Raw genomic sequence first — 13,491 nt, 5'->3', positions numbered from 1 at the left:
GCCACATTGAACAAGACATGTTCTTCTAGTCTCCACTCTTAAACATCACATCTTGAATGCTATAAATGCTTGTGGAGTCCCATATCCACCCTCATCTCAAAACCACCTATAACGGAACTAGCATAGAGTGAGAAAAAGGATCAAACGTACGGTATGGCTTGTGTACCAGAAAAGACTGAACTTACTAGTGTTTTTCAGCTTGGGGGTTGGAGGGGGGAAGGACTGAGAAGCAGTAACAGGGACATTAAAAAAAAATATCACTGATGGGCCAGAGAAGGTGAACAGAGACCACATTCAAATTTCTCAACATGCATGATACAGAAAGCATGAAGTATATTTATGATACTAAGGGACAGATCTGAAATAACATAAGGAAGTACCTATATATGCAGAGCTTTATTAAACTATGGGGGACACAGCCACAGGATGCTATGGTAATCAAAAAGATCAATGGGTTTCACAAATTATTAGGTAAATTCACAGAGGGAAAAAAAAATTCTACCATGGGACACTAAACAAAAGCTGAAGATACAATCTTCTAGCTTAACTGGGAAGATAAGCAAAGGAAAGATCGCTGTATGTCTGCTCTGTTCTTACCAATCTAATAGCCATGACTGGCCACCATCAGAAGCAGGACACCATGCTACAAGGACTGTCTGGTCTGATGGAGTATGACTAGTGCAGCCTTTCCTCCATCATACCAATCAGTCTTTTGCTCTGCCTCTCACAGATTAGTTCTTACAAGTTAATCCTTTTTCAGATACATGGATGTATCTGTAGAACTTTGCAAAAAGATTTCTAGTAAAAATAATGGGGTAAAAAAATAAACTGCTGTAAGACAGAACTTGCTAAAGATTTGAATCAGATGCTGCTACTGGTGACAGGAAAGTAGAGTCAAAACCCCAGAAAGTCCCTTTAAACTACCTACCTACCACCACCACCCAGCCCAAAAAACAACAGAAAACCAAACAAACAAAAAACAGCCTGACAGATGTCTTTTAAAAATTTTTTTTTAACAATCACTTTTTCTTCCTGGTTCTCATGCACTGATACATAGCTATGAACATATTATTTGCATTGCCAATTGCAGGGAAGGTTGTTGTTTTTTTAAAAAAAATCCAATTAAAATTTCGGTTTGTGGCCTTTACTAATTAATAGTACTCCTTTAAATATTACCATTTCCTTATTATACTTCTCAAGTACCTTCTCTTAAAATCAACAGGTAAAAATGACATGGAAAAAGCATATGAATGGGCATCAGAAAAACAGCCACATATTGTAATATTGTAATCCAGCTACTGAAAATTACAGCTTCATCTCCTGCTCACAGCCAGACCTATATATATTTGGACACTTGCTATCATGACAAATGCAGTGGCTTTAGGTTTGTGCCAGGTAAGAGAGATGAGAATCTGGCTCACAGTCTGCATTTCTAACTCTTCACAGAACAAGAGAGTCCAAACATATTTTAGTTCTTTATAGCTGCTCTTCACAGACAACTAAAGATCTTTATCACAATAAAACCAGAAGGCACTGCCATAGAGTGTAATTACATGTTACTACCGTTGACTGTTGTCTTCCAGAAATAGGAAATGGTTTGAAAAATGCATTGTTTCTGCTTGGGCCATACTCCGAGTTCCTTAAATAAAATGCTACCCCTAATCCCTGTGCAGATAAAATGGGAACTGTGGTATTGTAGGGCTGAGTAAATCTTGAGAGTGGGCTTCAAGATTTGGCTTGATGGTAGTCAGCTTTCTGTTCCAGTGTTGCCACAGCGGAAAATGAGTTTTAGGCCCTGCTCTCCTTTCACACCACCCAGAAGTTCATGTCCCAGGATGGGGAAGGAGTTACTTAGGATTATTTCTCACTGCTCTTTAGTCACTTAAGACCCCAGTTTTTCAAGGCAGCATACCCTATGGAGCTCTTCCTTTCAGACAGCAGACTACCATTGCAAAAAAACCCACAGATAACACTCAGCACCGCACCAAGCGAGGACAAATTACTGTTGCAGAAACCCCTGGTGAAGGAACAGGGATGGGATTTACATATCCACAGCTGCATCTGTGCTCAGCAGCCAGCTGGGAAAAATGTGCTGTCTAGTCTGACGGTACGTAAACTGCCAGTCAGCCATCAGGACAAGGAGGTTTCAAATATCTACTCGGTCCCACATTCCCGATTCCTTCAAAAGGCCTAAATGAGTATTGTTGAACATATCCTATGATCCCTGACAAAGCCAAACATTTTGGTAAATCAGTCATTATCAGATACAGATTTCTTTTGAAAATGTACTGTTTTCTCTTACTCGATAGCTAAAAGAAAAAGGCAGGTTCTTGCTTCTAAAAGAGCATTTGAAAAAAAAAAGTGCCTACTGGAGCATAATTATTGTGCTAAGTAATTATCAATAAATTTTAAAAAGTACAGAATACTCAAAAAAGCTCCACAAAGATAGGTAAATATGATCTGGAAGAGGTGCCTGTGAATCACAGACCTTTTCTCTATTGCCATAAAATACTATGAAACTTTCTGCTGAAGATGTCACAGATCTTTATAAACATTAATTTCACCTCACAGCCTCCCAGGATGGGAAGCACCATCTCCATGCAATACAGAAAAGCTCAGGAAGTAAAAAGTGCCATTCAGCTCCTGCAACACAAGGAGGCTGCAGCAGAGCTGGGAACAGAACACAGACCCTTGCCTCCCATTTTGTACACTAACCACAAGATCATCAAATGTCACCTATTTATTTTATCTCCTCATAAAAACATTTTTGATCATTACTTCTGTTTCTTTTCTCAGTGAGTAAATTTTTTGAGGGCAAGCTGCAGTAAAACTGACAGCCCCAAATGCCTGTAGAAAGGCAGACAGGAGTGATGCAGCACAGTGGGGCCACAACATATGGATGTGTCTTCCACGTAATTACTTAAACATCTTGCCCATCACACCTTATCCACTGTGAACTGTGATTTAAGGTGAGTGAACATGTTTTCTCCCTAAACCCCAGAATTTCACAGTCTTCAAGCAACCATTTTGCAGTACAGAACTGTATGCACTGTTGGCATATCACACTAACCACATAAAAGAAACTGTGACTCAGTTTTAAAGGAAAATATTATTTGCTGCTTCAAAAATAATTCAGATTATTAAAGCATATTCTTTCAAAAGCAAGTCAACGTAACTAAGCCCCCCCTCCACAACTCGGGTTATTCACACAGTTTAAGTCATTCTCTGTCCAGGCATCTTTTGCTTTAGTAAGAATTCTCTCCCTCTGCTCTATATTTTGCCCACTCCATCCCTTTTCAGTACTTGCCTCTCTCCTCATCCTGCTCTCTTGCAGTTTCTAGTCTCTTCCCCTCCTTTCTTTACAGTCATTTCAATTTTCTTTGAAATGTTTTGGCATTTAATGCTGGCTTTATTCTTCCTTCTCCACCTGCTGCTCTTGTCTTTCTAAATCTCTTCTAGAGCCTTCTCTTGGGAGAAAGCAAGAGCCACGTTTTCCATTTATTACCTCCTCTTTCTGGATTTCAGTTCACTACTTCTTAAGGACTTGGAGTCAGACAATTGTCCTCTCCCTGGAAGCTGATATACCACAATGCCTTCTTACCAGCCCCACAATAGCTGGTACTATGCTATATCATATCTGCCACTCCCTTTGAACACAACTATCTCAGGAAAGGCACTGTTAAATATTTGGCATTTCTCCTATGTATGACAAGAGCAATACTACAGAAAGCAAAATCACTGGTAAGGTTTACTCTCCTGCTTTGTGCTCAACATTTGTGGCATCTTCTGGCCGTGGAGCCTTGCTCCACCAGCTACAATCCAATTTTAAAGGGAATTCCTCCCCTCCCTAAGGGTTTTCTTCTCTGTAAAATCTTCTATTTCATTATCAGGACTGACAGGGAACAAAGGCAAAATCACCAAGCTTAACTACTAATACTGCCTTTATACAAATCTCCCGGATATTGTCTTTCCAACATCTTTTAATCTGGGAGTCAAAGACTCAATGTTAAGATGTGTATTCCTTGCCTGCTCACTTGGCCTCTGTTCCCAGACAAGGGAAACAGCTGTAACATGTAAGATGACATGGACATTTGCCAATCAGAAGGGCAACAACGAACTCCTTTTGGGAAACATTCATCCGTATCTTCATGTGCACCTTTTAGCTAAAACATAAGACACAATACAAATTGATCACAGATTAAACAAAGTAAATATGAGGAAATGGTGAAAGGTTTTCCTCTCTTATAAATTTTTGTTTATTTCCAAACTTCAATCTAAAGCCTGACTTTCTGTGAAAGTTGTCGTCATATTTGTTATTAGCCAATGAGTTAGTTATTGTACCTTAGCACTGGGAATGATGCCTTCTAAAAGTTCTTGCTTTCAAAAAGGTTAAAGGAAAATAAGCACCAGAGAGTTAAAAAAAAACCCTTGCAGCCAGCAGGATGGATTTTGCTAAGAGGGATAAGATCTAAGTAACAAAAAATACAGATCTTTTACAGTTACAGTTATGTTGCCAATATACAGAAATAAAATATAAGTAGTGAACCATTTATCAAGGATTCCAAAATTAAGTGAACACGAACGTTAGCAAATGCCAAAGCTTATAAAAGCCTTGAAACATTAAGATGCTCACTTCTACCACAAGCTCAAAAGATAGAGCACGAGAGTCAGTTGTTTTAGTTTTGTTTTATATATTTCACACACCAGTTTTCCTCTGGTCACAGGGATTTTGCTTTATTCAATGCCTAGAATATACTTGACTGATGAATGAACAGCAGCTATCAAAGCAGTGGAGAATCCCACACCTATTCCTCTCAAGGTTATACACTGTTGTTTTTAAACAAATAAATGTTTTAAACAAAAAAAAAATGTTTTAAACACAAAACATATTCCCATGAATTTGATACAATCTAAAAGGGAAATACGTATTTAACAGGATATAACTCATCTAAAATGTGCTCAGCTAAAACCCAACAAGAAACCAAGAAGGAACATAATAATATGCTCATTCTGCCCCACTCTCCTCTGGCAGTTTGATGTTTATGGACTCCTACTTCCCATTGAAAATCAGCAAATTCTCATGGCTACAAGTGATTATATGGAAAGCCATGACAAGTGCACCAGCACGAGAAGTGAGAACAGTGAAAATAATTCACTCAGTTAATTACTTGAAAGTTATTTACAATGATAACAACAACAGATTTTCAGATAGAAGTCTGATTTAAGCTGACCGACCCTTTCAGCATTTCTAAAGAAATTATGTATTATAAAACTAATTCAGTGAAAAATGGAAGTAAAAATAGAAGTGATGAGACATCTTCTAAATAAACAAAGCTGCTTTTACAGTATGCTGAATAACTGAAGTGTGGTAAACATACCACTGTTACAAATAACATCCAGCCTTTTGACATTATTCTTTAGTTAATTATTTCAAATTCTTTATAAGCATTAATGAAGCAAGCCTCATGGTTCTCCTGCAAATTGAAGAGAATTACTCCCATATACAGGAGGAAAAATGAAGATATAGGGACAGAAAACAACACTCCAAAGTTACAGCGGCACACTTGTACAGAGAATACAGGAGGTCTCATAGTATAAGAGAAGCATCCTCTCATCCAGATGAGAGTGCTTATTAGGTGACCAGTTTGTAGGATTTACACGTCGTTTAATTTTACACAAAACATTGCACCAACATTTCTAAATTTAACCATGACTAGTAAATGACTAAGACATATCAAAGTTTTATAATAATAAGTAAGGGCCAAACAAAATCTTTTAAAATGGTAACTCTAATGATTTCTCCCTGCTGAGGTACTTTTCTGTTCTGCTTCAACACCTAATCATAAAACCATTAAAAGTAACATTTTGTGTTAAAAATGCTAGCAGCTGCCAAAGTGTCATATATAGCACTTTGTCAGACTATAGATAAATAAACACCGAGAGGTAGCACAACGATTATTAAGTAATTGTGTCTCATTACCTTTGTGGTCTTCTTGGGCCAGCTGACCACAGGGACACCCGAAATGGCAAGATTTTGGTCATCATCAGCATGTTCCTTCAGTATGTTCTGTTGCAAATGAAAATGCCTTTATTAAGCAAAGAAATATTTCTCCAGCTGAAGAGTGTGGACTTACACAAGACAATACTCCACTCTGATGAAAGACAGAGTGACAAGATCTCTGCTGACTTGTTACATCTCTGCAAGTTACTTTTGCTTCCAAACTTCCAATTCACACTGAAACTCTCACACCTGTCATTATGATCCAGGATGTGAAGCTTCTTACAAAGCAGCAAAATCAGCCATGAATCACCTCAAATATTACAGACTTCTTTAAAATTGATGTGTCCAAAAGGACTGGTGTTTTTCCACTGGTATCAGCCTAATACCAACATCACCTCTCCACTTAAACTCCAGCTCACTAAATCCCAAATGACCCCCAGCATCACCATAACGAACACCTTCTCTCCTAATCAAGTCTTCAAAGGACCCTAGAAGCATCTAGGCTCTGCCACCATAACTTCTGCAGTCACAGAACATCAAGCATGTACTTTAGAGCAATCCACAGATGCCTGAGCATTCAGGTAAGTAAAGATATAGAAGCGTGCATTGGAACTTTTCATCTTTATGCACACGGCAATTCAAGCGCACCCACCAACCTTCCTTCCACTCTGCTGGGCAGGCCAGAGCTGCCATAATCTAGTTCACTTTATGGGATCGGGTAAGGCATTCAGGTTCCTGACTATTTACTAGGAAAGGATCTAACTCTGTGTAGCACAGTATTAAGGAAAATTATTGGCCTCCCCTCCCATCCACCCCCACCAAATCCTTTTACTTTGATGCACTGTCCTAGAAATCTCATGAGTGGGTTGCACTGGCTTACACAGCTTCTGCTGCTGTGAATCACTCCCGTGACCATATAACTCGCAGAGGTGGAGAAGAACTCTTTCTAAGTATACTCAATTGTTCAGTTGGGAACAGTCCACGCTCGCTTCTCATGACTCTATGTACTTACTAACCTAGCTACAAAGCTCTTCATTTGGAGCTCAGGTAGCTGAAAAAGACAACAAATGAAAACAAAAAACAAGTCAGAAGGAGGATTCTGCTGTGCTGCTGAAAACTGAAGCTCAAATAAGCACTAACAGGTTAAGGGTCAAAAAATGCTCCAATAAAATAAACAAGAACTGCAGGTTGGAAATTACCTCCTAATAGAATTTAGGAGATAACCCCAGACAATTAAGTTCAATGGTGTTGCTCCCAAGTATACCAACTTCTCAAAAAAAGCTTAATTAGACAACAACAGGCACCAGGCTCTCTCAGTCCCCAGTGTAGAGCATTAATAATTAGAAATTTCACACACTACATAAAAAGAGTTTAAAATACAGTAATTGTTTTAATAGGAAGTGCACTTGGAATTCATCTGTAATCATCCAACTAAAGCCAGGAGTACGATGGCATGTTCCAGGCCCCAAGAGCCCAAGTAGGCAGACTAGCATCTAAACGAGAGTTTGGATGAGTGTCCCTGGGGCTGCCTTTCTCTCCCTGGAGCTCTGGCAACCTGCTGGATTCAGCTCAATTCCCCAGTCTGTGCTTAAATGAGAGATGCTTTTCTTATAGACACTACATCACCAGCACAGTGCTGGTGTTCTTCAGATACTATCAAACCAGTAAGGCCGTTCTTCATACTGGTTAGTCCGAAAGCAGCGCCACTGACCAAAATAAGCAATACCAGTACAAGCCCAGTTTCGTCAGCCCGGCACTGTGGCTGCACTGAAGAAGCTTGCACAGGCATAGCCTGGCTGGTTAGGACTAAAACCCAGCTTGCCCCAGCCTGACTCTGATGAGGGACCTGTAGCGTACCTTCAGCCGAATACTCTTGAGGGAAACAGCTAACAACTTATACATACTGACTAGTCACTGGCAAATTAACTCTTGGCTGAGCTGAGGTTAAGCAAGCACCTCTTTTCTCACGTCCTTTTTATTTTGAGCGTGATCACTACATTAACTGAACTGTGACCACATTCTGAAAGTTAAATTTTCAATCCTAAAAATTGAGGTGTCTTTTGTATTCTCACAGCAAAGCCAAAATTCTCCAGAACAAGGCAGCAGCTTGAAAGCTGTATGAACAAAGGACAAATTAATCCCTCTTCACTTTGTTACTCTTAGATTTAAAAGCTTGTAAGACAGAAAACCTTAACATTTCCACTAACGAATGTCAGAGACTCTGAGTTCAGTAGAAAGCAGAGTATATTCCAAGAGCTTGGCAGAATAATGAAGGTTACTTGTTATCATATGTATCACGTGAAAATACTAACCATGAAGAAATGCAAAACTATGGCAGTTTATCATCTCAGCCAGCTGAAAACAATGGATGTCTGAGCGACAGAATGATAACCAAGCTGCATTTGTACTGACTAGTGTCAAGTGTCAGTACACAACAGGCTGGAGGAGGCAGACTTTTGTTCACCTGCTTTAAAACAAAACAAAACAAAACGAAAAGGGTAAAGAAAAGCCATGGGGCTCCAGTTAGACAACATGATGCTCATCCAGCACAAGGCTGCCTGCCTGATTCGTTACACTTGAAGGCTGTGGTGACAACAGCAGGTATGAAGGAAAGAAACTGATTAAGTATGTAAGAATTCAGCTTAGCCATTAATTTCAAAAGCACAGCAAAGAATGACTCCCCTGAAATGCATTCAGTAGAGGGAGTTTTTTTCCTGTCATCAGAATGAGAAGGGGGTAAGATTTCTTGGCAAGAAAAAGTAAGAACATATTTCAGCAGATATCATCTGTCTTGCACAAGAATCTTCTGCTGCTGCCAACGAGTTGCTGATATTTGACAAACCCATTTCTTCAGAGTTTCTTCTGCCCTAATGGACTTCCACAGTCCCTTCTGAAGAAGGGCAGCATTTTTACTTTGAAGTGGGGAAGGTCTATGGCCTTATTACGAGGCAGATCTCACAGCCCTCTTCCCCAACAGCAGCAAAGGAATTATCATCCTGCTGGTAACACAACAGAAATGTTGTGTGCAGAAATCAGAAGCTGCGTGCAGACAAGTATCACTGGCAGAGCGTTTAATGTGGGATGCAGACTGTCACAATCAAAGGTCTGCTCAGCTTTACCTGTGCTGTGATGTGGGATGAAACTACACAAAGGAGTGAGGTGGTTACCTCTCTATTCTCTTCTTCATACATAAGTCCAGCCCAGTTGCATCTTTAGTAGACTGACATACTATTTGGTAGCTAAATATGAAGTGAAGAAGCCACACGATGAAACTCTTCCAATCCCCAAGGCCACCATCTAAGTAAAATTACATCTCAGTGTTTTCTTCCCCCTTCTCTTCCTCACCAGTGTAGGTACTTTTCTAACAGTTCAGCTGCTACTTAATTTTTAAACTGGGAGCTGATGACGTTGCAGTGTTTCATATTTCATTTCAGGGCACGTATATATGGAAAACAAGGTATGACTGAAGGCTACATGTGCCCCCAACAGTAACACCAACATCACAGATGTGGGGGCAATGGCTGCAGTGTCCTCTGGCTGCTCACCCTGCCAACAGCTCCACTGCCAAGCCTTCTGTCCTCCTGCAACTTAGGTCAGCTGAGCACTCTTAGGGAGGGTATGTTTATCTGTACAACAGTTTCCCCACCACATTTGCTGCACATACAGCTCACACGGAGCCCAGCTAGAGACATTTGGATACAGAGAGTATTGCATCTCCTCGCTGATTGTTCCGATGCCATCTGCTACAGAGTGAACACTGCTGTCAGTAATGGCTGTTTGGAGGCCTCTGGGAAGCTCCTTTGGTGGTGAACATGGGTCTCATGAGATATAGTGCCCATACAGCAGAGCCACAGCCAACAAGAATTTAATTCCTTGTTTGAGCTGAGGGAAGAAGTGACCTGTTCCCCAAGCAAGGCCCATGTTATGCTCTGCAAATAAGCCTCCCTTGTGTTGCTGCACTCCATCGATCATGGTGATAAATGGGTTCTCAATCTGCAGAGGCATTAGCTTGGCACTTCTGGATTGCCGTGTCCCCACCAGATAGTTGCAGTTAGTTAGGAGCTTAGATGACGTGTAAGGAATTTACACAGGCTTAGTTTAGTTTTCAGTCTCACTTCTTATAAAGAAAATAAATCACTTTACTTCAGAGTCTCACCTACTTGGCATTAAATAGCTGTATATAGCTGTAGTTGTATTTACCGCTAAGAGCAGTAATAGTCACCCATCCTTTAGTGAATTCTTGCTCAGATGGGAAAGTGTGGATTCTCTGCAAGTTACCCAAATTAGTTCTGTGAAACTTCACATCACTAAATAAAATGGTTTCCTTTCTCCAGTTTTAACTACCCATATCCTGTTTTCTGAAAACATTAATTGTCTTACTGAAGGACAAAGACAGACATAAATGTCATACAGAAAAGTCCTGACTGCATTTCACTAAGAAATAAAACTACTACAATAAACATGGATTTCTTTTCTTCAGGAAGAAACATGCTTAAGACTTTCCAAGCAGAGCAAGAGCTTTTAGACTTTCTGTCAGAGTGTGTTCTTGCTATGAATTTGTTAAGAATAACTCTCAAATGGGTGCACTAAAAGGGTACTTTTTGTAGGCTGTATGATTTATTATTAAGACATTACACGCCAAAAGTCAGGTTGCCCATGAAATAAACCTTGTGAATATAGCCACATACCATCACGACACAGATGATCTGCACAGCTTCTTCTGCAGGATTTCTGCATCTATTCAGTCACACGAATGGCTGGTGCTCTGGATATTCATCAGGGTGAGGTAAAGGTGCTAGGCTGCTTCTGCTCACTCTACTGCTAATGCTATCAGCAAAATCCCCACATTATTTACTGTACAAGTTGCAAAACTAATAGCAAAGTAACAGGGAAAATTATTTAGTGGTCAAGGAGATAAACACCATTCTAGAAAAATGGACTGTATTTCTCCTTCTGCCATTATGTCTCTGTGTGACACAGGGCAAACTTTCTAAATCAAGTTTCCACAGGACATCATGAATTATAGGTCCCTACTCTTCCTCACACCTGGCTTGGGATCTGGATGCTAAAGACCAGAACTTCTGCTCTGCAGAAATGTTAAGCAATTACAGTTTCAATACCATTAAAATTATCTTTTGCACATATCATTCTTAAGTAATGCTAACTTTCCTGAAAAATCACATCCACGGCACGTAAAACCTGTGTCCAAAATTATGGTCACTTTTATCTTAATCTTTTTGCACCTTAGTTCCCTACTTGTGACCTAAAGATAACAACAACAACTCATCAATTACCAGTTGTGAACCACATGACTTCATTCAGTGATGAATATCACTGGGAACCCCAAGGGAACATTCCTGTCACCATGTTCGGCCAAGGCTCTGAACAGTATGACGTACCTAACACACACTGAGGAGCAAGGGTGGAACAAATTCTGAACAGCTGCATTCTGCACAGAGGCAATACAGGAATCCTGAAGGACCATTATGCTAGATGTATGCTCATGGGGCTGAAATCCATCACTTGGCAACTTTTCCAGCAGCGTGCTCTATCCTTTGAAGGTAGGAGCCCTATGCACGCACTGATACACTCTTTCATGATTTTTTTTTAAAGCCAACAAACTGAATAAACAACTTCATGCTTTGGTATGACATGGGTTACAAGGAACTAGGATGCTTTGGCTCCGCTGCACTGTTCTCTACTACATCAACAAACACAGCGGCAGAAAGGAGCAATGGGTTGTTGCATCCAGGGTCCCAACACTAGATGGGAATGGGACACAGCTTGGCAGTGGCTGCCTCAGACAATTTGCTGATGAGCAAAGGGAAGGCCTGCGTTGGGAGTCCTGGGCTCCACTCCTGACTTGAGAGGAAGTGTACTCAAGCAACCTTGGATCTGAGTGCAACTGCCCCTAACTCCCCCAATTCCTTCAGAGCATCTAGCAAGCAGATTATGCAACTGTGGGGAGAGTTATGGAGGAAGCAGACTATATGGGGTTCAGTTAATTTACTGTGCCGTATTGACTCCCATTCTCTGAAAACTGAGGGCTGCCTTATATGTGGGCCAATATTGTAAAAAAGATGGGTAAGAAAGTTCTTTAACAGTTCTTTAGACGCTATTCAAGAAAATGTTTGAGTTAACAACCTTTTAAAAGGTCTTACTCTGACTAATCAGTCACATGCTCGCCAAACATACAGAGGTGATTCCAGAGAAAACAATTCTGCAGCATGCATGATGTTTAGATGTGGTCATGGGCTCTTTAACCAGCAGGGAACCATAAATATCCAGATGTTGGGCTACATCCTGATAGTTACAGTGTGTGCTGGCAAGGAGAGAAAGTTTAGAAGGAGGCAGTTATGAAAGGAGATGGAACATCAAGACTGCAACTTTGCAAGATGCAGAAAATAAACTGGCAGATGCCCACATAATACCAGTTAAAGCACAGTATCACCAAAAAGGGCACAACTCGGGCCTTTTTCTTAAACATCCGTGGTGCAGTTGTCCATCTCTGTAGCTAGTGAATCCACTGCTCGAAGAGGAATAAGAAAGCATACACTCCTGCACAGTGCTTTAAACCAGATTCACATATGGTATCTTGCCATGTTCTAGTAAGATGTCCCACGCTGCATTGGAGTGTGTCATCAAAACAGCATGCATGATCATACTCTGAACATCTGCACCATTTATTACTTGCTGTACCCCTTTCTGGGATTTCAAGAAGGGGCAGTTTATTTTTAAGGAAATTTGGTCTGTGCATCAAGCCTGGAAAAGTAACACTACCACCCTTTCTCCTTCACCATAAATTCAACTCCTTCTCTTGAAGCTTCATTTTGATTTCTGATTAGAAGATAACCAATCACAAAGCAAGCCAGTTAATCTACAGCCACGACTTTGGGCATGTGTGTCCACTTTCATATACAAAGTGGCTGATTTTGCAAGAAGAGACTTTCTGAGCTCTTGTGGTTTACCAAAATGAGTGCCGTGTATCACACTTCCAGGCTCCAAGATTGTGGAATATGGTTCCACTGCACACTGCATATGTTCAGCCTTCTTTAACTGGCTTTGAAGCCTTTTCTAAGCAGCTGTTACAGTACTTGCAGTGAAGAAGTACAGACTCCCCTTTTACCATATAAACACGTTTTTTTCCCCTCAGAAAGCTGTGTGGCTTACACAGCTCTTGTGTATGGAACATATGTAGCTGAAGAACCATACTGCACACAGAAACAGCACAAAACTAGCAGTCCAAACACAAGACCACAAATCAATACTCATAGTTCCAAATCAGGCCAAATTGCCACGGTACTTGACCTGCAGAGGACAGGCTGACAATTTTAGCCTTATTTGACAAGTCCCAGCAAAACTACAGGAGTATGCTGCTCTCAGCTTTGTTAAAAAAAAATTAATATGCCTATTTTATCCAATGGGAAAACAAGACACAGAAAAGCTAAACACGTAGTCCAAAGGAATGCCACAGATCAGAGACAGGGCTG

At 40.5% G+C, this 13,491-nt stretch overlaps 1 protein-coding gene across 8 annotated transcripts in view; it reads right to left on the bottom strand.

The window, feature by feature from the left end:
• Positions 1-13,491, bottom strand: part of KDM2B (lysine demethylase 2B) — a 126,434-nt gene that overhangs the window by 34,917 nt on the left and 78,026 nt on the right. For all 8 annotated transcript variants that reach the window (XM_075110731.1, XM_075110733.1, XM_075110732.1 and 5 more), the window contains one exon: positions 5,981-6,067. In XM_075110731.1, the coding sequence (XP_074966832.1) occupies positions 5,981-6,067 (87 nt within the window). The remainder of the gene's footprint in view (positions 1-5,980; positions 6,068-13,491) is intronic.

Source organism: Phalacrocorax aristotelis, chromosome 15 (genome assembly GCF_949628215.1).
Source record: "Phalacrocorax aristotelis chromosome 15, bGulAri2.1, whole genome shotgun sequence".
Lineage (NCBI taxonomy): Eukaryota > Metazoa > Chordata > Aves > Suliformes > Phalacrocoracidae > Phalacrocorax > Phalacrocorax aristotelis.
Note: the sequence above shows the minus strand (reverse complement) of the source record. Positions and strands in the feature narration are given on the sequence as shown.